The sequence below is a fragment of the Lepus europaeus genome, chromosome 1 (assembly GCF_033115175.1).
Source record: "Lepus europaeus isolate LE1 chromosome 1, mLepTim1.pri, whole genome shotgun sequence".
NCBI lineage: Eukaryota > Metazoa > Chordata > Mammalia > Lagomorpha > Leporidae > Lepus > Lepus europaeus.
In genome coordinates this window covers 76,263,187-76,290,079 of record NC_084827.1, presented here as the reverse complement: position 1 = coordinate 76,290,079, position 26,893 = coordinate 76,263,187, and the positions used below count along the sequence as shown (strand labels likewise).

Sequence of the window (26,893 nt, the reverse complement as noted above, 5' to 3'; positions counted from 1 at the left end):
TACGAATCCAGGAGCCAGGAGCCTCCTCTGGGCCTCCCATGTAGGTGTAGGGGCCCAAGGACCCAGGCCATCCTCCACTGCCTTCCCAGGCCACAGCAGAGAGCTGGACTGGAAGTAGAGCAGCCAGGATTTGAACCAGTGCCCATATGGGATGCTGGCGCTGCAGGTGGCAGCTTTACCTGCTGATACACCACAGCGCCAGCCCCTAAAAATAAGTTTAGAAAAGAGTTCTTTCCTTGACCCTTCTTGTCTTGCTGGTGGCAGGATAAGGTATTGTTTCATTTAAACAGACTTTTCCAAGTACTCTACATTTTATAATCTTGTTTATAAAAAACATTCTCTAATGGAGCACTATTTTTGTAAGCCAGGTTATTTTCTAAAATCACTCATTTGGAGGAAATTCATGTGGGTGATTTCTTAAGAAATACTTTGGAAAGCTGGTGAACATCAAATAGAAAGGAAATGCATGCCCCAGTGGCTTCCGCAGTCAGTCCCCTGCCCTCACTCACTTGCTGTCAATTCCTCTGCTTGGTTTCAGGAGGAAAGGTCTCCGTGGTCCTCCAGGCTGAAGAGATCTCGGAGCTGCTGCTAGAACCATCCACGTCTGCACTTGCCAAGGTGATAAGAGCCCACAGAGAGCACAGCCAGGGAAAGTTGTGGTTTTAAGTGTTAAAAAAGAAGAGGGACATGTTTGACTTTTGGTTTGACAGTTTTGCAGATGCCTCTTCTGAGTAGTGTACATTCTCTAGATTCATGATTACTTTAAAAACAAAATCTCTTTTGTTGTAGTTCCAGCTCTTGTTTGGCTCCATGTCAACTTGCCTATACATAGATGCAAGATGCCTCTGCTTGCTGTTTTTTTTTTTTTTATTATTAAAAGAGTCCAAAATAGTTTCCTAAAGAAGAGATCAGTCTACAGCAAAACAGATATTATGGTAGAAGAGTTTTTCAAATGTGCTCTCTAGAGTACCTCTCCTAGTTTCTACATCTCCCAACTATACCTCTTGAACTATGGTCTATTAGTGTTTTAAGTAATGGAAAAACCTGAGAAATCAACAGTTTTGCTTCTATTTTGACTGTGAGGAAATGTGCAAAACCATCAAGAAAAGTGCTGATTTCTGTAGTTCTGTGGAATTGACAAGGTGCTGGAGATGCAGTCCTGCCTGCTACTATCTGTACTTTCATGGGGACCTCATGTGTCAGGGTCCACTCTTTAGAGTCACCAGTTCACATGTGATAAGGCTGGCATAAACAACTCGCAGGCCAATTGCATGTCCAGATGCCTTCTAAATTACTTTATACCTGGTAGTAACAGCTATGAAATATATACTCAGGAGAGTTGGGTACTGATTAGAAAAATGCTTGTCCTGCAGCAGCCTTTGAACTGATCTCTCTGCCCTGTCCACGCCATGCAGTGCTTCTGAGTAATCTACAGCACAGGTCTGATGCATTCCCTGCTCCAGGCCACACTCCCTAAATGGATACCAGTCTTTCAGGACTTTCCAGTGTGTGTGTGTGGCCTCTACTTTCTTTTGTTTATTTTTTAAAGATTTTTTCCCAAAGAGACCTTTTATTTAAGGAATACAAGCTTCGTGTATTTCATAAGTACAACTTAACTCTGCCTGTCCAAAAAAAAAGGAATATAGTGATTCTTCTTCCCACCATACCCACCCCCACACCCACCCCCACACTTCCTCCTCCTCCCTCTCTCATTCTCTGTCCCATTCTCCACTAAGATCCACTTTTAATTAACATTATACACAGAACACCAACTCTATACTAAGTAAAGAGTTCAACAATTTGCATTCTCTCTCACACACACACACACACACACAAACTGTGCCTCAACAGTTGAGACAAGGGCTGTTCATAGTCATTGCATCTCAAAGTTAATTTCACTTTTTTTTTTTTTGAGAATCTTAATTGACTTTAAAGAAGCACCCGAGAATGATACATCTTTTGCAAGCACTTAGATTTAACTATAACTTATGAGACAAAAGAATATCCTCCATTGGGGCCGGCGCTGTGGCATAGTAAGTAAAGCTGCTGCCTGCAGTGCTGGCATCCCATATGGACGCTGGTTCCAGTCCTGGCTGCTCCTCTTCAATCTGGCTCCTGACTCCTGGCTTCCAATCGGCGCATCTCTGGCCATTGCGGGCATCCGGGGAGTGAACCAGCAAATGGAAGACCTCTCTCTCTGCCTCTGCCTTTCCGTAGCTCTGACTTTCAAGTAAACAAATAAAATTAAAAAAAAAAAAAAAAAAAGAATGTCTTCCATTTAATACATTAAAAGAAAGTAGGTTCTTGAGAACAGTTTTATCTTTAATTAAGGAAGCACCTAAGAAAAAAAGCAATAGAGTTGGACACTTAGGCATAACTAAAACTTATGAGACATAAGAATATCTTCCACTTAATACACTAAAATAAAATAAATCTTTGAGAACAAGTTTTATTGTTAACTCTCATAATACAACTTTATGATGACAGAGGTCCTGCATGGGAAGTTAGTGCACAGTGACTCCTGTTGTTAATTTAACAATTAACACTCTTATGTATGATGTCAATGATCACCCGAGGCTCTTGACATGAGCTGCCTAGGCTATGGAAGCTTTTTGAATCCACAGACTCTATCAGTATTTAGACAAGGCCATAAGCAAAGTGGAAGTTCTCTCCTCCTTTCTTTGATGGCCCCTTCTTTCCACTGGGGTCTCATCCACAGAAGTCCTTCATGTGGGACATTTTTCATGACAGTGTCTTGGCTTTCCATACCTGAAATGCTCTTGTAGGCTTTTCAGCCAGACCAGAATGCCTTAAGGAGTGATTCTGAGGTCAGAGTGCTACCTAAATTGTCATTCTATGAGTCTGCTGTGTGGACTGCTTCCCATGTTGGAGCATTCACTCCTTTTAATTCTATCTATTATTATTACCAAATACTTAATCCTGTTTATTTGATCACTTTAACACTTAATCCTATCCATATGATCACTTTAACACTTAAAATGCTATTTTTACCACTCAGCTTAAGAGGATTTGGCATCTCATAGCAAGTTTTTAAACTGTACCCTTAGAATTAAATCCATAGGAATGTATGCAGAAGTATATAGCTTTAAAGCTACAAACTTCATACACTTCATAATTACAACTTTAAGAACATGGTGATTCTCCCCGCTATGCCCACCAACCCACCTACATTCCCATCCCTCTTCCTCTTCCCTCTATTATTCCCATTATTATTTTTTACTAAGATCTATTTTCAATTAACTTTATACACAAATGATTAACTTTATGTTAAGTAAAGAGATCAGCAAATAGCATATATATATAAAAAAAAAAAAAGATTGGCCGGCGCCTCGGCTCAATAGGCTAATCCTCCGCCTTGCGGCGCCGGCACACCGGGTTCTAGTCCCGGTCGGGGCACCAATCCTGTCCCAGTTGCTCCTCTTCCAGGCCAGCTCTCTGCTGTGGCCAGGGAGTGCAGAGGAGGATGGCCCAAGTTCTTGGGCCCTGCACCCCATGGGAGACCAGGAGAAGCACCTGGCTCCTGCCATCGGAACAGCGCGGTGAGCTGGCCACAGCGCGCCAGCCGCGGCAGCCATTGGAGGGTGAACCAACGGCAAAAAGGAAGACCTTTCTCTCTGTCTCCCTCTACTGTCCACTCTGCCTGTCAAAAATTAAAAAAAAAAAAAAAAAAAAGATTGTTCTTCAACAGTCCAGACAAGGGCTATTCAAAGTCATTGCTTCTCAAAGTGTCAATTTCACTTCTACAGATTGCCGTTTAGGTGCTCTATTAGTCATCACAGGTCAGAGAGAACATATGGTGTTTGTGCCTTTTGGTCTGGCTTATTTCACTAAATATGATGTTTTTCAGATTCATCCATTTTGTTGCAAATTATCAGACTTCATTTTTTTTTTTACCGCTGTGTAGTATTCCGAAGTGTACATATACCAAATTTGTTTATCCAGTCTTCAGTTGATGGGCATTTGGGTTGATCCCATGTCTTAGCTATTGTGAATTGAGCTGCAATAAATATGGGGATACAGATAACTCTTTCATATGCTAATTTCATTTCCCTTGGATAAATTCCCAGGAGTGGGATGGCTGGGTCATATGTTGGTCTATATTCAGATTTCTGAGGTATCTCTATACTGTCATCCACAGTGGCTTTACTAGTTTACATTCCCATCAACAGTGGATCAGGATACCCTTTTCCCCAGCATTTGTTTTTGTTGATTTCTGTAATAAGCCATTCTAACTGGGGTAAGGTGAAACCTCATTGTGGTTTTGATTTGCATTCCCTGATGGCTAGTGACCCTAAGCATTTTTTCATGTGTTTGTTTGGCCTCTATTTTCTATCTTAACCAGTATGTATTCTATGTCATACTCCCCTAAATAGGTACTAATCCCTTTGAGCCTTCCTATGTGTGTATGTGTATGTATGTTTCTGTGCTGTACTTTCTGTCTTAGTCCTGTGGTATGTTTGTTTCCTATTCTCCCGCACTCTCTGCTTGATGTCTTTTCTTTCTTTTTTCTTTTTTCTTTTTATTTTGTTTTTTATTTGACAGATAGAGTTAAAGACAGTGAGAGAGAGAGAGACAGAGAGAAAGGTCTTCCTTCCATTGGTTCACTCCCAAAATGGCCACTGTGGCCGGTGCTGCGCCAATTCAAAGCCAGGAGCCAGGTGCTTCCCCCTGGTCTCCCATGCGGGTGCAGGGATCCAAGCACTTGGGCCATCCTCCACTGCCCTCCTGGGCCACAGCAGAGAGCTGGCCTGGAAGATGAGCAACCGGGACTAGAACCAGCGCCCATATGGGATGCTGGTGCCGCAGGCGGAGGATTAACCAAGTGAGCCACGGCCGACCCTTCTTTTTTTTTTTTTTTTTTTTTTTAAGATTTATTTATTTATTTGAAAGTCAGAGTTACACAGAGGGGAGGAGAGGCACACACAGAGAGAGAGAGGTCTTCCATCTGCTGGTTCATTCCCCAAATGGCTGCAACAGCTGGAGCTAAGCCAATCCGAAGCCAGGAACCAGAAGCTTCTTCCAGGACTCCCATGAGGGTGTAGGGACCCAAGGACTTAGGCCACTTTCTGTGGCTTTCCCAGGCCATAGCAGAGAGCTGGATTGGAAGTGGAGCCGCCAGGACTTGAACTGGCACCCATATGGGATGCCAGCACTGCAGGCGGTGGCCCTACCCGCTACACCACAGCGCCTGCCCAATTGATGTCTTTTCTGACCTTTGTCCTTCCACAAATCTTCCAGAAAAATCCCATGCATTGTTAATGACCATGTGAACATGCCTTTCTTTAGGAGGCCTTGCTTAATATTAATTGCCATCTCAAATTGAGATTCCCATTTCCATACTTGGAAACTTTAGCCATTTGTCATACCAGCAGTTACCAAGTTTTTGTGTGTATCAGAATAATCTTGAGAGCTAGTAAGGGATACAGAGATGACTGCTGACCATGATGGGACAAACCTGGGCCTCTGTGGGTTTCCAAGTTCCCAGGTGAATCTGTTTCCCACTAAACTGAGAACCACTGGTGTGGGATTTTTTTCTAACTTCTGACTTTCTGCCTTTTCTTCCTGTTAACCACACCTCCCTATTGATTTGTATACTTCTTGAGATCTCCTTTATCTTTAATTGAAGCTGCCCACCTAATGTGACTTTCAGAAATTGGAATTCAATTATTGTGTGTTGTACAGAACTGACACACACAAGCAAGATCACAGAGGCGCCTTAGGGGGAAGTTTGAATGATGGTTGCTATCGTTAACTTGATTGGGAAAGCAGTAGGGAGCATGTGGGTAATCAATTGTAAAGCACAGTGCACCTGATTCTCACCAGATGCCATTATCCTCAGTCCTCCACGTGTTTTGACTGTGAACCTGGTGTTCTTTGAGCACATGCAGGCCAGTGATAGGGCAGAGGAGTAATCCTTAATAAGAGGGTGGATAAGCATGTCAAGGACCAGGACCATGACGGCTGTGCTCTTGGCTAGTAGAATGGGCCACGCCAGGGCTGAGTGGGCTTCATATGGCCTAAAATTAAAACAGAAACCAAAATATCAGTAGGGCCTGCAGAGATCACTATGGAGCCTGTGACAGCTGAGGGCTCTACTGCCCCCATGAGAGCAATGTGTGAGCCACGAGGATTATACCACTCAGGAGCAGCCATTGCCTCCAACAATCTCCACTGGTGCTGCACTACATTGATGGGAACCAACCATTTCTGCCCATTCATTCATTCACTTTCAGCCCTCTCATCATATACACTTAATTGAGTACTTTCTTTGTGCCAAGCCCTGGGCTGAGCACATAGTGTATTCCCATCAACACACAGGCAGCCCTCCACACACGCAAAGCTACACATATTCTCACTCCATCCCTGTGTTTTCTCCTGCCTCCTTCTCCCTTGAAGAATTCCATATTGAACTAATCATTTTAGTAATAAGGAGGAAAACAGAAAAGGGTAACTCTGAGCAACTCTTTGTCTTGAAAATGCTTATGTTCTAATGGCCTGTTTATTTCTAGGACTCGATTGATTTCCTCTCTCTTGATTTGTCTTATGAATGCCAAAGTGAGACGAGTCTACCAGAGAAGCTGAGCAAATTGCAGGTAATTTGAGGCCTTTTCATAGTGATGATTAATGATAAAGTTTCCTGAGAGCATATTAGACATTTAATGCTTTGGCTAATGCATGAACTGGACTTGCACCCACAGTCAGAAGACCTACTGAGGGGCATTTGGGGTTTCCATCGAAGGCATCCCGAGAAGCTTGGGCTGTCAGGCAGTCCTCCTGGAAAGGATAACAGGGCTATATTGTGAAGGAAAATAGTCACATGGACCTTCTGCTCTTTGGGAAGAAACTACTGAGAACTAAAATTCTATTGTTCATTCTGAGTTATAAGAAGAATATTTGCCAGTGGTGGTGATCTTTACCCAACAGTGTGATTTGATTTTGTACTCTTAAATATTAGTAAAATGATAAACTTTATGTTGTTTATTTTAATACAATTTTTAAAAATTTCACACCCAGGTCTATTGATTTAGATCCTAGTTATGGGGACCTTTCAGTAACCTCAGGAGTCTGCTCACCATAACGAATACTGTCTTTCTCAAGTCTCACATTGCTGGCCTGTTAGAGGGCTGTGTTAGAAGCCTCCTACCCAACTATGCCTTATGTTTGGTTCCTGCAGTGTGACTTCCTTGCTAAATTCCTTTGAGTTCCAACTATATTCCATCTCCTGATGGGAAATAACTGACTATTCTACAGTTTCTCTTTGACCTTCCAAGTCCTACTTGTGATCCTGTGCATAACCCTGAAGAGCAGCCTTCTCTCAGGCCTCTCTGCAGATATCTGACCACCAGGATTCACTCGTATAAGAACTCGTGCCTTTGTAGGTTGGGGCATGAAACCACTTTTCTCTCTGTTTAGCCCTGTGATTATCAGAAGGCAGGCTGGGAAGCCCCTATGACAATTCTCAGTTTTGAATCACACCACCTCCACCACCAGGAGAATGGTTTATCCAAGGAACCATCCATTGAAAGGGCAAGTCAGTAATGCCAAGCAGTGACCCAGCTACATTGAAGCTGAGGCAGGAGACTTGCAATGGGTACACAAGCATCAATCCAATCCCAATGTCTCTGCTTCTAGCCTCCAGTGTAGACACCACTGCTTTTCCTATCTACAAACAGTAAGATGATCCAATCAAGGACAATCAGTGCACCCACAAGAACTCTATGAATACAGTGCTTCATGCCAGCCACTGTGCAAGGAGCTTAGTCCACACATGGTTTCTACCCCACAACACGTTCCAAGGTTTAGGAAACTTAACCAAGTACAGATTCTGAGTAGTGAGTGTTGGTGGTGGAATTAGAACCAGGACCTTCTCATTCTTGGACAACACTCTGCTTCTCAAAACAAAGATAAATCTAAGCTGTGTAGGTGCATTATGACAAGTGTGACATTTTTAAAATCATAAATGATGTTAGTTGTTTTTGTAAACACCTTCTCACCTGAACCTGAACTTACTTGCAACCCAGAGCCTGAACTTGTGGGCTTGTGGCTAAGATTTCTGGGCCTAAAACAGCACTGTGCTGTCTTCCAGGTCAGCTTATACCCATGCTGACTAAATCTACCTGTTGTCTTCCATGAGGAATTCAACCAGAAAATATTGCTAAGCTAAGGGGTTCAGTCACTGCCCATGTTCTAAAACCATCTCAGTCACACAGATGCAGCAGGCCTTTGAGAGGCAGGCAGCAGAACTGGTGCCATTTATGCTTGAGGATGTGGTCCGGAGTGCTTCTCATTTTATGTCACAACATTGTCAAGATTCTGCTCCCACCAGTGTCTGAACAACACTGTGAAGCCTCAGTCCACAGCCAGCCAGCCACAGAGTAAAACTTTCTGTTTTAAAACAGCCATTTATTATGATTAAATGTCAGGCAATTGTTCTTGCTCCTTTTGTTTCCTTGTTAGGGGTTCATTTCCACCCATTGCACCTGCCAGCTCAGCTGCAGCTCAGAGATTCAGAGTGACAAGTGGCAACAGCTGTGCCAAAGAGGAGTCTTCCTCTCTGGGGCTCTGGTACATACCAGGCAGCATTTCCCAAGCATGGTTACCACACGCAGGACAGGAAGAACAGCAGGGTCCTCATTGAACAGAGGGGCCAGGTTGTGTCTATGGGACCCTGAACCATGTTGTCCACGGTGGCCTTCTCAACATATTCCCTCCTCGTACTGGTACCCTACTGTCCTCTTAAAGGGACCTCTTCCTGTAGGTGGTGGGTTGGCGGCATTGCAGGAGGCAGCAGGCACCTGCTCCTATTCCCTGCACTCCCCCAGAGTACTGTGCACCCTCACAAGCTTCCCAGGCCCTGACAGCACACAGTTGTCTCAGATCCTGGGAACATCATCAAGCCTGGCACCTGGGTGGAGAGCCAGGTCATATCAGAGTCTGAACTCTGCAGGAGGCCCACAGGGGATCTCACATCCGCTTCTCAGAAAAGGCTCTGTCATCCCAGGGAGTTCTTCACTTCACAGAGACAGGACAGGGAGTCTCCAAGGCTCCTCCAGCCGTACCATCCTGTGACACTACAGGTGTCCCCGCCCTGTGTAAAGATCTTTCAGGAAGGAAGGAACTTTGGTTCTATGAACAGGCCACCTTCAACTACATGGCTCTTCTGCAGGCACCCAGCACAAGCAAAGAGCAAGGGATGTGGGGAGTCACTGCCCAGTCGGGGCCAACTCATTTGGCTCTTCAGGGCTTCAGATGCCTCCTCTGTAAACAATTGACTTGGTCCCAGGTGTTGCTTCTTTTGAATTTGTTGCAGTTGGCCTCTGTTAGTAGCATTTTTCAAGAAAGATTTATTTATTTATTTATTTATTTATTTATTTATTTATTTATTTGAAAGGCAGTGTTACAGAGAGAGTGAGACACATACACACATACACACACACACACAGAGTGAGTGAGAGAGAGGTCTTCCATCCACTGGTTCACTTCACAAACGGCTACAATGGCCAGGGCTGGGCTAGGCAGGATTAGGGGCTTCATCTGGTTATCCCATGTAGGTGTCAGGGGGCCAAGTACTGGGGCCATCATCCTGTGCTTTCCAAGGTACATTAACAGGCAGCTGGAACTAAAGTGGAGCAGCCGGGACTCAAATTGGCATCCATATGGGATGCAAGCATCGCAGGTGGTGGCTTAACTACACCACAACTCTGGTCCCTATTAGTAGCTTATAACTGCTCAGAGGAAGAATAAATTGGTTTGGAAAAAATGATCAAACCCTAACCTTCTCAAAACAGGTCATTTAATCATGTCAGCTTAGAGATGTTTTTCTTAATACTGAAATGGCTAGAAACAAGGAGAATTACATGTGTTACAATGTAATGATGACAACTCATTTAACTTCTTATTATGGAAAATTTCAAACACATCATAAGTAGAAAAAGTAGATTGAGCCCCTCTGAAGCCATTGACAGCTTGCAAAGCTGTTGGCCCAAGGCTGGTGTTGTCTGAACTACACCCATCTCTCCTACTTCTCAGTTGGGATTATCTTGAAGCAGACTTTAGATGCCCATAAATATGGTGCTGGTGGCATCCTAATTAAGCTTTTTTAAAAAAATTATTTATTTATTTGAAAGGCAGAGTTACAGAGAGAGTCAGACAGAGAGATCTTCCACCCACTAGTTTGTTTCTCACATGGATACAATGACTAGAGCTGGGCCAGGCCGAAGCCAGAAGTAAGCAGCTGCTTCTGAGTCTCCCCCCTGGTAACAGAGACTCAGGGGCTTGGGCCATCTTCCACTGCTTTCCCAGTCTCATTAGCAGGGAGCTGGATTGGAAGTAGAGCAGCCAGGAACAGAACCAGCAGCCATATGGGATGCTGATATGGCAAGCAGCAGTTTAACCTACTGTGCCACAGCACTGGCGCCTAAATTAAGCCTCTTGGGTATCATGGATTCCTGATGTGAGTGGATGGCCTTGTTCCTTATCCTAACACACGTCCTGACTCAAGGAGGTACCTCATAGCCCTGTGATGAAGTATTAAGTGTGTGTGTCCCTTTTGTGGGGATTGTGGCCTATGTCATTGAAAGCATAGGTTATTTTGGAGTCTGCTACCAGCTCATTAAATTAGGCTAGAGGTAATTTCCAAAGTAAGAATGAGTGTTTATAGCTTCTCATCTTGCAACTTTGTCTGGTATCAGAAGATACTTCCTAGGCAGTTTGGGTTTACTTGTTGGTCCTTATCTTTCTCAGACCATTGAGCCAAAAGTGAAAGTTTTCATCTTCACTCTGAGACTCCAGGACTGCCCCTCCAGCAGAAAGAACCCAGCCAGCCTGCTCTTCAGCTTTATTGAAGGTGAGTGAAAGACTGGGGAGAGTTTCTGAGTGACATTTGGCACACTGGTTTGGTGGGTAGCAGTCTCAAAAGTCTGAGGTTTCTAAGAGAAGAGGCTGGTCTGAGAGCCACTGCCCATACACCAGGTATCTCCTGCCTTCCTGTTAATGGTCCCTTGCAACCATGTCTCATGACCCAAGAAAGATGAGAGCTTCTATGCAAGTATGCCAAGATGCTTCATATGGAAATAAGCACCGTCAGGCTCAGATGTAAGTTGTAAGCAGGCAGCCAATTTTTGCCTTTATATCCCCTTCAGTTATCTGTCCCTACAAGTCTCTCATTTCTGCCCCTCCTGGCAGGGTTGCCTGGCACTTGTCTCTGTCTAGCCAGTGCCCTGCTTACTCTTGGTCCATGTCCTCATTACCTTAACCCTGGCAAACCTCTGACCAAGATGCTAAGAACCTTCAGGTCTGGGACTCGCAGCTCAAAAACCATCTTCTCATTGTCTCTTCATTCAGATTATTCTTGAGAGTGAATCTGATTGGTTGATTGTGGATCAGGAGGCTGCTCTGGTCCAGTCAGGGGAGGAGTGGGCTGTTAAGGTATGGAGGCTGGATCTCTTTTATGGCCCGGGATTGCAGTGGAGGATGGCCCAAGTGCTTGGGCCCTGCACCCCATGGGAGACCAGGAGAAGCACCTGGCTCCTGCCTTTGGATCAGCGCGGTGTGCTGGCCGCAGCGCACCGGCTGCGGCGGCCATTGGAGGGTGAACCAATGGCAAAAGGAAGACCTTTCTCTCTGTCTCTCTCACTGTCCACTCTGCCTGTCAAAAAAAAAAAAAGTTAAAAAAAAAAAAAGGTATTTAGGCTGGGGCCACTGGAGGCTCTGCAGGAAGCGGGGGAGGGACACAGGCTGAGGGTCGATGTTCAGTCCTGTCACCCTTTTCACAGGCCAGGGTATGGGAGAAATACATGTTGTTCTTCCTTATGCTATTACCCTCCTGGCACCAGGTGGCAACAATGGCCTCCTGACCCTCATTCACAGACCTGTCAACAGCCCTCATCCTAACTCACCCTTGACAGCATAACCAGTTCTCTTCTTAAATCCCATTCCTTTCTCTTGTGGGTCAAATGATAACTTCTATGATTGGGCATTTTGTAGCATTTTAAAACATATCTACCCCTTCTAATGTTTGAATTCTTTTAAACCAATTTTCCTCCAATTGTAGTCACCAGCATCACCTGCAGCATCAGCATCACCTGTGAAATTGTTAGAAATGCATCTTCCTGGGTTGGCACCGTGGCTCAATAGGCTAATCCTCCGCCTAGCGGCGCCAGCACACCAGGTTCTAGTCCCAGTCAGGGCATCGGATGCTGTCCCGGTTGCCCCTCTTCCAGGCCAGCTTCTGCTGTGGCCTGGGAGTGCAGTGGAGGATGGCCCAAGTGCTTGGGCCCTGCACCCCATGGGAGACCAGGAGAAGCACCTGGCTCCTGGCTTTGGATCAGCGCAGTGCGCCGGCCACGGCGGCCATTGGAGGGTGAACCAATGGCAGAGGAAGACCTTTCTCTCTGTCTCTCTCTCTCACTGTCCACTCTGCCTGTCAAAAAAAAAAAAAAAAAAAAGAAATGCATCTTCCTGAGCCCCACCTAACACCCACTGCATCAGAGACTCATGGCGGGCTTTGCAGCCTGTATCAGTACAAGCTCTGTAGCTGATATTGATTTACACTGAGTTGTGAAACCCACTGTTTCAAGTCATACAAAGGAAAAGTCATATCCTACTTCCCAAACCTTAGCCCATGGTATTTTCCAGAAGCACTTGAGCCATTGCTTGGTATTTGGTTGTGTTGTGTGAGTTAGGGAATCTGTTGACTTCAGACATGCCTGTTCTTTCTCAGGCTTCAGGTTAATCAAGCTTCTTCTCTTACAGCCATAAATAAAGACCAAGTGCTCACCCTTGGGTTTGATGTTAATGCATTTCTGAGCTGTTCATCAACTTCCAAGAAAAGGTAATGTTAGCTCTCAGTAACTGATGTTGGTACAATACTCTGCTGTTCTTGCACATGTGTAATCTCAAGGGACTGTTGTAATCTCTCAGGCCAGTGGATTTATTATAACCATTCAATTAAATAGAGAAATGAAGGCTCAGATGGAAAACAGGGAGAATCTGTCTCTCACTGAGTTCTACTCTGGGCCTTACACAGTCTGGCTTTCTCACCCAGCAGCACACAACTTACAGAGCTAGGATTTGAACCCCTGCCTTTTAGTTTAAGATCCCCTTAGAGTATGGCAGGTGTTTGATGCCATGGTTAAGATTCCTCCTGGAACATCCACATCCCATATGGGTATCCTGTAGTCTGAGTCTGAGTTCCATTTCCAAATCCAACTTCCTGTGAATGCATACCTTTAGAGGCAGCAGATGATGGCTCAAATTCTTGGATCCCTGCCACGAACATTAGAGAATGGAGTTGAGTTTCTGGCTCCTGGCTTCAGCCTTTCCCAGCCTTGGCTGTTGCAAGCATTTGAACATTAAGCAGCAGATGGAAGACAGATTTCTCTCTCTCCCCACCCCCACCTTTCAAATAAATAAATTTCTTTAAAGATTTATTTATTTATTTGAAAGGCAGAGTTATAGAGAGGATGAGAGAGAAAGGGAGAGAGAGTGAGTCTTTCATCTGCTGGGTCATTCCCCAAATGGCTGGAGCCGGGCTAATCTGAAGCCAGAGGCCAGGAGCTTCTTCTAGGTCTCCCATGTGGGTGCAGGGGCCCAAGGAGTTGGGCCATCTTCCACTGCTTTCCCAGACCAAAGCAGAGAGCTGGATCAGAAGTGGCACCCAGATGGGATGCTGGCACTGCAGGCGGCATCTTTACCACAGTGCCGGCTCTGATAAGATTTGTTTAAAAAGAAGATGCTTTTGGAGTTATGAGCATGAGGACTAAAGGCCATGATAGAGATAGATCTGATCATCCTACTGAAGTCATGTGATATGAGTTCTCTGCACTTATAAAAAAGATTTATTTATTGATTTATTTATTTGAAAGTCGTAATTAGGTAGAGAGGGAGAGACAAAGAGAGAGGTCTTCCGTCTGCTTGTTCACTTCCTAAATGGCCACAATGGCCAGGGCTGAGCCAGGCCAAAGTCAGGAACTTCTTGCAGGTCTCCCACATGAGCGGCTGGGCCAAGCACTTGGGCCATATGCCACTGCTTTTCCAGGGTCATAAGCCAGGAGCTGGAGCTGGATCAGGAATAAAGCAACCAAGACACAAACTGGCACCCATATGAGTTGCTTGCACCACAGAAGGCAATTTCACCCACTATGCCACAATACCAGCCCTAGTTTTCTGTACTTTCTATGTGAAATGTCCTCCCTGTGAGGAGACAGTAGAGAAGAAAGCCAGATGCTGCTGAACTCTCACCTGACAGTGTTCTTGGGACAGAAAGTTTAATCAGTTATGAGTTACAAATAATTTCTTTTTTTAAATGTTTTTATTTATTTTATTTGAAAGTCAGAGTTACACAGAGAGAGAAGGAGAGGCAGAAAGAGAGGTCTTCCATTCACTGGTTCACTCCCCAGTTGGCCGCAACGGTCGGAGCTGTGCCAATCTGAAGCCAGGAGCTTCCTCCAAGTCTTCCCATGTGGGTACAGGGGCCCAAGGACTTGGGCCGTCTTCTGCTGCTTTCCCAGGCCATATCAGAGAGCTGGATCAGAAGTGGAGTAGCTGGGATTCAAACCGGTGCCCATACGGGATGCTGGCACTGCAGGCGGCTGCTTTTCCCACTACACCACACTGGTGGTCCCCCAAATAATTTCTTACTGAATGACTAGAGTACCAAAGTCTGTGATACACTTTTATTTTTAAAGATTTATTTATTTATTTGAAAGACAGAGTTACACAGAGAGGGAAGGAGAGGCAGAGAGAGAGGTCTTTCATCCACTGGTTCTCTCCCCAGTTGGCTGCAACGGACAGATCTGTGCCTATCTGAAGCTGGGAGCCAGGAGCTTCCTCTGGGTCTTCCCATGTGGGTGCAGGAGCCCAAGGACTTGGGCCATCTTGTACTGCTTTCCCAGGCCATCAGAGAGCTGGATCGGAAGTGGAGCAGCCAGGAATTAAACCAGTGCCCATATGGGATGTCAGCACTGTAGGTGGTGGCTTTACCCGCTACATCACAGTGCTGGCCCCCAGTGATACACTCTTAAAAAGTAAGAGCATATTTGAGGTTATCCATACAATTATACAGTCTCAAGCATCAATATCCGAATATGCTTTTCAAGTTGGCAAGAAAAGGGTGGTATGGTTTCCAAGAACCTGGCACCCAATGGGTGTGTATTCCACATGTGACCTTCACACAGCAGGCAATAAGGTACAGCAAACACTGGAGATGATCGCTGGGCTTCCAGACTCCCAGCTGGAGCTCTCCTATCATGCACCTCTGAAGCATATCAACATCAGTGCCACCACCTCCTTATCCCTTTCCTCTTGGAGTAGTTGTTCTGTTCTGAGCTGTGACCTCCCTCTCTCTTTCCTCTTCTCAACTCTTCCAGTCAGCAGACCCAGGGCCGCTGCTGGACTTCAGGCTGTGGGCTGGGAGTGCAAGCAGAGCAGTGAACACAGGTGGAGCTGCTCCCTGACCACACATGGGGCCAGCCAAGGGTGCTGGGCTGTGTCCCTGGGAACGAAACTCAAAGGCCAAAACAAAATGGGTTTCCTGGGAGTTCAGTGCTTGCAAAGCACAAGTGGCACCAGCGCTGAGGTTCCCTCTCTACCACCCTGACCCGGGTACTTCACCAGGCCCGCTTGTCCTACCTTGAAATTGACACCCAGGGCCCTTACTCAGGTGGATGTGGCACAGAGGGAGGGGTTTTAGAGAGGGCTAACATAGATTTCTCCCTCAAGAAGTTTGACCCCTGCAGGTGAGACAGAGACTCAAATGACTGTCACACCAGAGAGTGACAGGAGACACACAGCACTGGTCCGCAGAGGTGGAAGAGAGCGTTGTGTGGGGCACTGTGAGACTGCAGGAGAGGGACTTAGAAGCCATGAGCATCGGGCATGAGGCTTTCTTTGGGAAATCTCCCCCCAGGTTAGGCAGACCCTGGACTCCCCACGCCAACATCTGCGTGGCAGGTCATCCTGCACCCAGAGGTGTAGATTTATCTCCTCAGAGCTCGTCTCACCCAAGGCAGGAGGACAGAGTCAGAGTCTGGAGGTTTGGGTCAGTGAGGGTACGAGCAGCTGGAGCTGAGCACCAGGGTGGTACACTCCCCTCGTTGGCAGAAATCAGGGGTACCACACATCTGAGTAGGTCTGTGTAAATAGTACCATTACTTTTTTCTGTCTAGCATCTATTCACTTTCTGTTGCTTGCACCTGGATTTTCCCTTGAAGAACCAGGTCAATGAGAATGTTCTGGGTGAGCCATACCATAGACGATCTTCTCCCCCAGCCACTCACTATTCCAGCAAATGTGGGCAGTTGGTGCTGAGTAGAGAGAAGGGCTGAGGTTTGGAAGCTCCCTTGCAGACTTTGCTCCTTGGGAGGAAGGCCTTTTTGTATTGTCCCTGTTGCTTCTGCCGTTTGTACTCTCTGGGCAACCTGCCTGCTGTGTGCATCACTACCTCTTGACCCCACAGCACATAGACAAGGAAATTCTCTTGTGCTCAGCCTCCTTTTCCCCATGAGTGTTATGACCAACACACCTTCCCCTGACCATTGCTCCTGCTACCCTCTGCTTGGTGTCATTCATAGTACAGTGTTTCCTGCCTGCAGAATATGTTTGTTTGTTTGTTTGTTTTAAGGCAGAGTTACAGAGACAGGGAGAGACACAGAGAGAGATCTTCCATCTGCTGTTTCATTCTCCGATGGCTACATTCTCTGGGGCTGGTACAGGCTGAAGCCAGGAGCCAGAAGCTTCATGTGGGTGTCCCACATGGGTACCAGGGGTCTAAGCACTTGCACACTCTTTTGCTACTTACCCAGGTAGATTAGCAGGGAGCTGGATTGTAAGTGGAGCAGCCAGAATTTGAACCTATGCCCATATGGGATACAGGCATCATAGGCAGCGCCACGACTGCACCACGACACCAGTCACAGAAGATGACTTTTAAAAATTAGTTAACTAGGGGCTGGCATTACGATATAGAGGTTAAGCTGCCACCTGCAATGCCAGAGTCCCATTTGGGCACTGGTTCATGTCCTAGATGTCTACTTCCAATCCAGCTCTCTGCTAATCTGCCTGGGAAAAACAGCAGAGGATGGCCCAGGAAGAAGCTTCTGGCTCCTGGCTTCGACCAGGCTCAACCCCAGCCATTGCAGCCATCTAGGGAGTGAACTAACAGATGGAAGACCTCTTTCTTTCTGTCCCTCTCTAACTCTGCCTTTCAAATAAATAAAATAAATCTTAAAAAATAGTTAACTACTGTTTATTGAAAAGGCCGAGAGAAAGAGACAGACACAGAGAGATCTTCCATCCACTGGTTTACTCCTCAAACGTGCACAATGACCAGGGCTATACCAGAAACTACACTCTCCTCTACCCCCAAAACATGACTGATTGATTGTGAAATTAATTTAGAGAGGGGCAACCAAAATTCCTGCCTCACACCAATCCAAAAAAAGGAAGGAAGGAAGGAAAGAAGAAAGGAATGGAAGAAAGGGAAGAACAGATTACAGTAAAACAGAAAATATCAGACTATATTGCATATAAGGGTAGCAATTTTCTGTGATGCTTTATTTCAGATATATTTACTCATATGTACACAAACATAAACATAATCAAATCTATGCCTATACATGATGGCATAGTGATTAAAAGCTGAGACTTGGCTTCACCAATTTCAAGTTTGTGGTCAATGAGAAGTTACTTAAAATGATCAGATATCCAGACCCCAATCTTGTTGCTTTCTCATCTTACCAAACCCTTTATTTCACGGTCCCAGATGGATGCTTTAGAACCTGTCAGCATACCCACAATCCAAGAAGCATGAAGAAGAAAGGAGTTTGTAGCCTAGGCTGCTGTTTGGTTGGCTCACACATCACTAGAGCTGTACCAGAGGTTTAATTATTCAAATATTCCTGCACCAGCTGATAAATAGTTGTTTATCTGCTGAAGCCCAAAAGTTACTCATTTATTTTTCAGCCCCTCCCTGCCCCCATAGGATAAGGATAAATAGTTGTAGTATCTGCCTCATAAATTTACTGTGGTAATTAAATAATTTACATACCTTTTTATCAAAGTGGCCAGTAGAAAACCAGGGTTCAATGAAATGAGGTCATCATTATGTTGTTGTTGTTTTTTGACAGGCAGAGTTAGACAGTGAGAGAGACAGAGAGACAGAGAGAAAGGTCTTCCTTTTTCCTTTGGTTCACCCTCCAAATGGCCGCTATGGCCGGCGCACTGTGCTGATCCAAAGCCAGGAGCCAGGTGCTTCCTCCCGGTTCTCCCATGCGGGTACAGGGCCCAAGCACTTGGGCCATCCTCCACTGCCTTCCCGGGCTGCAACAGAGAGCTGGCCTGAAAGAGGAACAACAGGGACAGAATCCGGTGCCCCGACCGGGACTAGAACCCGGGGTGCCAGTGCCACAGGCGGAGGATTAGCCAAGTGAGCCACGGCGCTGGCCCCATCATTATGTTTTAAAATTTTTTCTTCATTTATTTTATTTATATGAAAGGTAGAAAGATATAGAGACTGAGACAGGCAGAAATCTCCCATCCACTGATTAACTCCCCAAATGCCCACAACAGCCAGGGCTGGGACAGGTCAAAGCCAGGATCCCAGGGTTCCATCTGGGTTTCCCATGTGGGTGGCAGGGAATGAAATACTTCAGCCATCACTCTGCCTCCCAGGGTGTACATTAGCAGGTAGTTGAAATGGAGAGTAGAGCTGGACTCAAGCCAGGCACTCTGTTATGGGATGCAGGCATCCAATATTGCAGCATAATTTGTATACCAAACACCTGCCCCTGAAATCATCATTAATAGCTACATTTTGTAAACAATACATTATAAGAAAAATAAATTATGGCATCAGAACTGAAGATGTATTCAAGGACAATCTAATACAGAGAAGGCAAGTATTGTTACAGTTTTACTCATGCAAAAACAACAACAAATAGGGATGATAGTAATGATTTTTCCACTGCCAGTCATGACTTTGTAGCACATGTTTTTTGACTCAGTGTTTCTGGAATCTTTACTCATTAATGATAATGCCACTGTCCGTCACTGTGGGGGCATTTGTAAACCCCCAGGGCATTAATCACTATGTCCCTTTATGTCTCTTCCATCCACAGCATATCTTGCTTTCTGACTGACAGCCTGGCCCTTCAGACAGACCACGAGAGAGCTGCCAGCGACTCAGCCCCTGCGTCGGCCTACCAGAGAGTCTGGGAAATGTTTGCTCACCAGCCCAGGGCAGAAAGGGATGCATTCCTGCAGGATACTTTTCCCCAAGGCTTCCTGTGGGGCGTCTCCACGGGAGCCTTTAATGTGGAAGGAGGCTGGGCTGAGGGCGGAAGAGGACCCAGTGTCTGGGATCAATTTGGGCATCTAAAAGCTGCCCAGGGCCAGGCGACGCCGGAGGTGGCCAGTGACAGCTACTACAAGTGGGCCTCTGACGTGGCCCTGCTTCGCGGCCTCAGGGCTCAGGTGTACAAGTTCTCCATCTCCTGGTCCCGGATCTTCCCCATGGGGCGCGGGAGCAGCCCTAGCCCCCAGGGCGTCGCCTACTATAACAAGCTGATCGACAGCCTGCTGGACTCCCACATTGAGCCCATGGCCACGCTCTTCCACTGGGACCTGCCTCAGGCCCTACAGGATGAGGGAGGGTGGCAGAATGAGAGCGTGGTGGATGCCTTTGTGGACTACGCAGCCTTCTGCTTCTCTGCGTTCGGGAACCGTGTGAAGCTGTGGGTGACCTTCCACGAGCCATGGGTGATGAGCTACGCGGGTTATGGCACCGGCCACCATGCACCAGGCATCTCAGACCCAGGGATCGCCTCATTTCAGGTATTCCCATCTCTGCATCTCCTACTGATCCAAGCAGAAGGGGTATTTGACTGGAAGAAAGTCATATTATCTGTCTCCTTCCCATCAGCAAATATTTACTTTTTGATCTTTAAATCAATCATAGGAAAAGAAGGAATCATAAATAGTTGGTCATGTTATTTTGTCCTGACACCATGCTTGCATTTGAAAAAGAGTTCTTACATCCTAAGAATGGCACTGAAGGATGAGAGAGTTGGGACTCAGAGGATACACAATGTGATCGTAACATCTCTAGCAGGTTGCCAGATTGAAGCCATGCTTTGAGCCTGAGGCTCCTTCACCCTGAAGAGAGAGTCCCATGTCAGCTAGGACTCTCACTGGCAAATGTCAAACAACAAAACGGTCCTAACTGACTTCAGTAAGGAGGAAATTTACAGAGTGGATAGTGAGAGAGAGACAGAGAGAAAGGTCTTCCTTTTGCCGTTGGTTCACCCTCCAATGGCCGCCATGGTAGGCGCGCTGCGGCTGGCGCACCGCGCTGATCCAATGGCAGGAGCCTGGTGCTTCTCCTGGTCTCCCATGGGGTGCAGGGCCCAAGGACTTGGGCCATCCTCCACTGCACTCCCTGGCCACAGCAGAGAGCTGGCCTGGAAGAGGGGCAACCGGGACAGGATCGGTGCCCCGACTGGGACTAGAACCTGGTGTGCCGGCGCCGCAAGGCAGAGGATTAGCCCAGTGAGCCACGGCACCGGCCAGAAATTTATTTTTTTAAAGATTTTATTTATTTATTTGAGAGGTAGAATTACAGTGAGAGGGAGAGACAGAGAGAAATGTCTTCCTTCTGTTGGTTCACTCCCCAAATGGCCACAACGGCCAGAGCTGCGCTGATCCGAAGCCAAGAGCCAGGTGCTTCTTCCTGGTCTCCCATGTGGGTGCAGGGGTCCAAGCACTTGGGCCATCTTCCACTGCTTTCCCAGGCCATAGCAGCAAGCTGGATTGGAAGAGGAACAGCTGGGACTAGAACCAGCACCCATATGGGAGCTCTTGTTCAGCAGATGAACACATATATACATAATCAGTTCTTCTGAAATGGACGGTTTGAACTTTTCTTTTTGTGTCCTAGTTGTGGAGCTTATCGAAATCATTCTGCTTAGGCTTTTTTTCTTATGCTTTAAACTATGGCTCCTGAAATATTTTTACAGAAACTTTGATGAAAACGTTCCCTTCATGTTTCTCCTTCGTTTCCTGCTTTTATTTATGAAGATGCTTCAAAAAAGTTCATGGAAAAATGGAGGTGAAAAATAAGTTTATTTGGTGCCAAAAATTTTAAAACACATGTACTTTTTTTGTATCAAATGACATTTCTGTGGAATTTCTGGGACCCATCACATTGGTTAAAATGCTATGATACCATTCACTGTCTTAACTCAGGTTGCTATATTGCCATAGACTAGTGAGAACAGATGCTTATTATTTATTTATTTATTTTTAAAGATTTATTTTATTTGAAAGAGTTACACACAGAGAGAAGGAGAGGTAGAGAGAGAGACAGACAGACAGAGGCAGGTCTTCCATCAGCTGGTTTCCTTCACAATTGGCCGCAATGGCTGGAGCTGCACTGATCTGAAGCCAAGAGCCAGGAGCTTCTTCTGGGTCTCCTATGCGAGTCCAGGGGCCCAAGGACTTGAGCCAGCTTCTACTGCTTTCCCAGGCCATAGCAGATTGCTGGAATGGAAGCGGAGCAGCCTGGACTTGAGCCGGTGCCCATATGGGATGCCAGCACTGCAGGCGAGGGCTTTACCCACTATGCCGCAGCGCCAACCCCAACAGATGTCTATTTCTCACAGTCCTGGAGTCTGACAATCCCAAGACCAAGATGTCAGCATGGTCAGGTTGTGGTGAGGGCTGTTTTCCTGGTCTGCAGAGAGCCATCACTTGTTGTGTCCTCATATTCTGGGGAGGGGAGGAGGGGAGAGAGAGACAGACAGATCATTCTGGTTGCCTTTCATGTAATGGCCTTGATCCCATTGTGAGGGACACAGCCTCATGAACTCATCAATAAGGAATAACTTCCAAAAGACTCCATCCCCACATTGAAGCTTAGGGCTTTGTAATGAATTTTCAGGGAGGAATTTCAAGTAGCAACTATTTATGGGAAAATTTTAAAGAAATAGTTTCTCTCAATCTCCCAAAGTTTCTTCCTGTCTTGGATTCTTTGTGTTTATGGCACTATCACAGTGTTCCTCATTTAGTGCTCATTGCTTACTTGACTTTGTAACATGACTGTTTCAGATGATTGTCTAGTATTCCACTGAGCCCCCACCCTGACACTGACCGGTGTAGAGGGGAAGCATTCCTGACTTTGGGAAAGGTGTGCAGTTTGCCATTGAGTTTAGAACCTGATTAAGTACTTAGAACTGGGGCATGATAAGAACTTAGTTTCAGTCTGTAGGGCATATTTTGATATGAAATTCTTCAAAATCCAGTGTCATCATCTTCAGATGATAAAAAGGAAAAAGGAAAGGGAGCTAAAATCTAGGTCTTGCTCCTGCCCTACAGGTTTCAGCTTGATACAGTCTGCACTGTAATCATGTAAGCCTCCCCATGAGATCCCTAGTCACCTGCTGCTTGCAGCACGGAAGCTGACGTTGAGAGATCAGATTTTCTGAGTTTATAAAGCAAGTTAGTGGCAAAGTCAGGCTTTAAATGTAGGCTTGTTATAATCTGGACAGACCTCTTTCACCCACATTAGCCCATAATCCTCCACCAAGAAAAGCTGTTGACTTTTAAGACCATGAGTTAAATTCATGAAGAGATTCCTTTTTTTTTTTTGGATAGGTAGAATTATAGACAGTGAGAGAGAAACAGAGAGAAAGGTCTTCCTTCCATTGGTTCACTCCCCAATGGCCACTGCGGCCGGTGCTGCGCTGATCTGAAGCCAGAAGCCAGGTACTTCCTCCCAGTCTCTCATGCGGGTGCAGGGACCCAAGCAATTGGGCCATCCTCCACTGCTTTCCTGGGCCACAGCAGAGAGCTGGCCTGGAAGAGGAGCAACCGGGACTAGAACCTGGCACCCCAACTGGGACTAGAAGCCGGGGTGCCAGCACTGCAGGTGGAGGATTAGCCAAGTGAGCCACGGCGCCGGCCCATGAAGAGATTCCTGGTTGTGATTTTTCTTCCCAGATTTCATTCAGGAGAAAGGAGAATAGGTGAGTTAGAAATAGTGGCCCTCTCTCTTATATGTTATTTAAAACAATATGGCCCATTAACTAACTGGTAAATAAGCCTTATTAAGGACAGGGGCAGAATAGCATTGTGGGTGACAATAGCAGACCTGGAATTGGACTGCTTGGATTTTGTGTTCTCACTTTATTTGTAACTGTGAATCTTGTAGAGTTTTTACACATATGTGGGTTGTGTTTTCCTCATCTGTAAAGTGCTATTAAGTGTACTTCCCACATGAGGATTGCATGAAAGAATTCACTGAGTAATAGGTGCTCATATGTTAGTGGTTTTTAATGTGGTTGTTGATGCTGTTGTTGACTTGGTGACTTCTGGACTCTGTTGATGATGTGGGAGTTGTATTGCTGACATTGTTGTCAACAGTGTTGTTGATTAACTGACATTATTGATACTTTTTATATAACTGACATTGCTATTGACTAGTTGATGTTGACAGTGGTGTTGATGTTAACTTGTTGACATCAGTATTAAGCTCTTATGAGGCTGATGTCTGACAATTGTTATTGTTGGCTCGATGGTCATGTAGTTTTCTGATTGAAATTATTATTGACTTGTTGATATCAGTGACTGGTTGATTACTTGATATTCTTATTAGTGTTGATGCTGTTGATACTGACTTTGTCAGTGTTATATTTACTGGCTTGTGGCTATTGTTGACATTGGTGTTCGCTTGATAACCTTGTTGCTGTTAACTTGTTATTGGCTTGTTAGTCTTGCTGTTGTCCTTGCTGTTGTTACTAAGCACTGTTTTCCTCCGTTCTTCCCACAAGGTGGCTCACTTGGTCCTGAAGGCCCACGCCAGGACTTGGCACCACTACAACAGCCACCATCGCCCACAGCAGCAGGGCCGTGTGGGCATTGTGCTGAACTCAGACTGGGCAGAACCCCTGTCTCCAGAGCGTCCTGAGGACCTTGCAGCCTCTGAGCGCTTCTTGCACTTCATGCTGGGCTGGTTTGCACACCCCATCTTTGTGGATGGGGACTACCCAGCCACCATGAAGGCTCAGCTCCAGCAAATGGGTAAACAGTGCCCTAGTCCTGTCGCACAGCTCCCGGAGTTCACTGACACAGAGAAGCAGCTCTTAAAAGGCTCTGCTGATTTTCTGGGTTTGTCTCATTACACGTCGCGCCTCATCAGCAAGGCGCCAGAAGACAGCTGCATCCCCAGCTATGATACCATCGGAGGCTTCTCCCAACACACGGACCCTGCATGGCCCCAGACTTCGTCTCCTTGGATTCGCGTGGTGCCCTGGGGTATAAGGAGACTGTTGCAGTTTGTATCCTTGGAATACACCAAAGGAAAAGTTCCAATCTACCTGGCTGGGAATGGCATGCCCATAGGGGAGAGTGAAAATCTCCTCAGTGATTCCTTGAGAGTAGACTACTTCAATCAGTACATCAATGAGGTGCTCAAGGGTAAGAACAGTGCATCTGCTGGTGATTGGAAGGTGGGTGGTACTTCTCCTCCAAGTCTTCAGAGATTTGTTTGAAGACAAAAAGACAATATTAGCATTAACAGTGGGGAGTCCCTTACCTGATCCTCCTAATTCTCTTTTCCAAAGTCTCTCTTCCTTGATTTCATGTTTGTATTTCCTAGTATGTCTCCCTTGTACATCTGCTCATCTGAGTCCTATCCAGCAATCATGCCTCATTACTGTTAAGTTCACTATTTAGCAAATTTATTTAGTGCCTATTATGTTCCAGGCATTGGGAAAGAGTACGAGGGTACAATATTCAAACATCATCCTTTTATAGAGAAGTCTACAGAACACAGATAATTGAAATATAAAGTGATATAGACACTACAGTATGCCTGAGATTACTTAGCATGGGATTCCAACCTGATAAGTCATTTTTAAGATTTTATTTATTTAGTAGGCAGAATTAGAGAGAAGCAGAGGCAGAGAGAAAGAGAGAAAGTCTTCTGTCTGCTTGTTCACTCCCCAAATGGCCGCAACGTCTGGAGCTGGGCCTATCCAAAGCCAGGAGCCAGGATCTTCTTCTGGGTCTGTCATGCTGTTGCAGGGACCCAAGGACTTGGGCCATCTTCTACTGCTTTCCCAGCACATAGCAGAGAGCTGGGTTGGAAGTAGAGCAGCTGGGACCCAATCTAGCACCCATGTGGGATATAAGCACTGCAGGCAGCGGCTTTACCTGCTGTATCACAGTGCCAGCCCCTGTCAGCCTTAAACAGTTTATAGTGAGTAGCGAGCCATCTGTCCAGAAGGCTGTGTTGAAGTTTCATGGCCTTGTCAAATTCAGAGAAAATAATTTATTAGAGATACCTGCCTGTCCTGGACACGGTGGTAAGGAATGGAAATCTGCCTGCCACTGTTCCTGAGGTTAGACACCCTCTCCATCCTCCACCAATATTCCTCTCAGCTTCAGTTACCTTCATAATTCTGTAACCTTCGTAACCTTGGAATTATTTTAAGACATCGTCTCAAGTGATCCTCAAGGGTACTGCCTTGGACAGTAAATAAAGGGCAATGTTGTCCTCATGGGACAACTGTAAAATGGATGCTCTGAGGGTTTGAGTGACACATCAGGAGGGGACCCAGAGGCCTTTCTATTTCTGGCTCAGTTCTTCACGCCACCCTCTAAGCTGTGAGGCTTTAATTCATCTTTGTATCCCCAGAGCCTGACATGCTCTTGGGATAAAGTAGATGCTTATTAACTTCCTTACTGAATCAATGAGCAACTTTACCTATCTCTTATGTCGTCAGTATGTTTTTTTGACAGGTTGTATAGTCTAATAAAATTAAGATTTTATCCTTTTCTAGCTCTAAGCTGGAGCCCTCAGCCATTGTCTATTACTTTGGCTTTGGTTCTTGGTTGATTTACTAGATTGTTGTGCAGCAAATCAGAGGTGAACCATATGTATTAATTTCCTGGGGCCACTATAACAAAATACCGCAGACTTGGTAGTTTAGAACAACAAAAATTTATTCAAACATGTTTTTAGAGGCTTGAAGTCCAAAATCAAGGTGTTGGTAGGGCCAATCTCATTTCAAAAGCTAAGAGAATGTGTTCCTTGCTTATTCTTGCTTTTGGTGGCTCCAGAGTCAGTCTTCCTTCCTTCCTTCCTTCCTTCCTTCCTTCCTTCCTTCCTTCCTTCCTTTCCTTCCTTCCTTCTTTCCTTCTTTCTTTCTCCCCTCCCTCCCTGCTTCCCTCCCTCCCTCCCTTCCTCCCTTCCTTCCTTCCTTTGAAGGTTTATTTCTTTATTTGAAAGGCAGAATTACAGAAAGGGAGAAACACAGAGAGAGAGAGTTCTTCTATCTGCTTGTTCACTTCTCAAATGCTGCAATGTGTGGTACTGGGCCAAGCCAAAGTCATAGGATCTTGAAACTCAATCCTATTCTACTATGTGGGTAGCAGGGACCCAAATACTTGGGCCATCTTCTGCTGCTTTTCCAGGTACATTAGAAGAAAGCTGGATCAAAAGTGGAGCATCTGGCCGGCGCCGCAGCACACTAGGCTAATCCTCCACCTGTGGCACTGGCACCCCGGGTTCTAGTTCCAGTCGGGGCGCCAGATTCTGTCCCAGTTGCTCCTCTTCCAGTCCAGCTCTCTGCTGTGGCCCGGGAAGGCAGTGGAGGATGGCCCAAGTGCTTGGGCCCTGCACCCTCATGGGAGAACCAGGAGGAAGCGCCTGGCTCCTGGCTTTTGGATCGGCACAGCGTGCTGGCCATAGCGGCCATTTAGTGGGTGAACCAAAGGAAAAAGGAAGACCTTTCTCTCTGTCTCTCTGTATCTCTCACTGTCTAACTCTGCCTGTCAAAAAAATAAATAAATAAATAAAGTGGAGCATCCAGGATAC

At 45.9% G+C, this 26,893-nt stretch overlaps 1 protein-coding gene across 1 annotated transcript in view; it reads left to right on the top strand.

Annotated features, from left to right (window-relative positions):
* The window catches only part of LOC133765794 (lactase/phlorizin hydrolase), a 59,190-nt gene that overhangs the window by 8,226 nt on the left and 24,071 nt on the right, over window positions 1-26,893 (top strand). Inside the window, exons 2-7 of the mRNA XM_062199331.1 lie at window positions 539-618; window positions 6,531-6,614; window positions 10,765-10,867; window positions 12,775-12,853; window positions 19,137-19,851; window positions 23,844-24,489. Coding sequence (XP_062055315.1) covers window positions 539-618; window positions 6,531-6,614; window positions 10,765-10,867; window positions 12,775-12,853; window positions 19,137-19,851; window positions 23,844-24,489 — 1,707 coding nt within the window. The remainder of the gene's footprint in view (window positions 1-538; window positions 619-6,530; window positions 6,615-10,764; window positions 10,868-12,774; window positions 12,854-19,136; window positions 19,852-23,843; window positions 24,490-26,893) is intronic.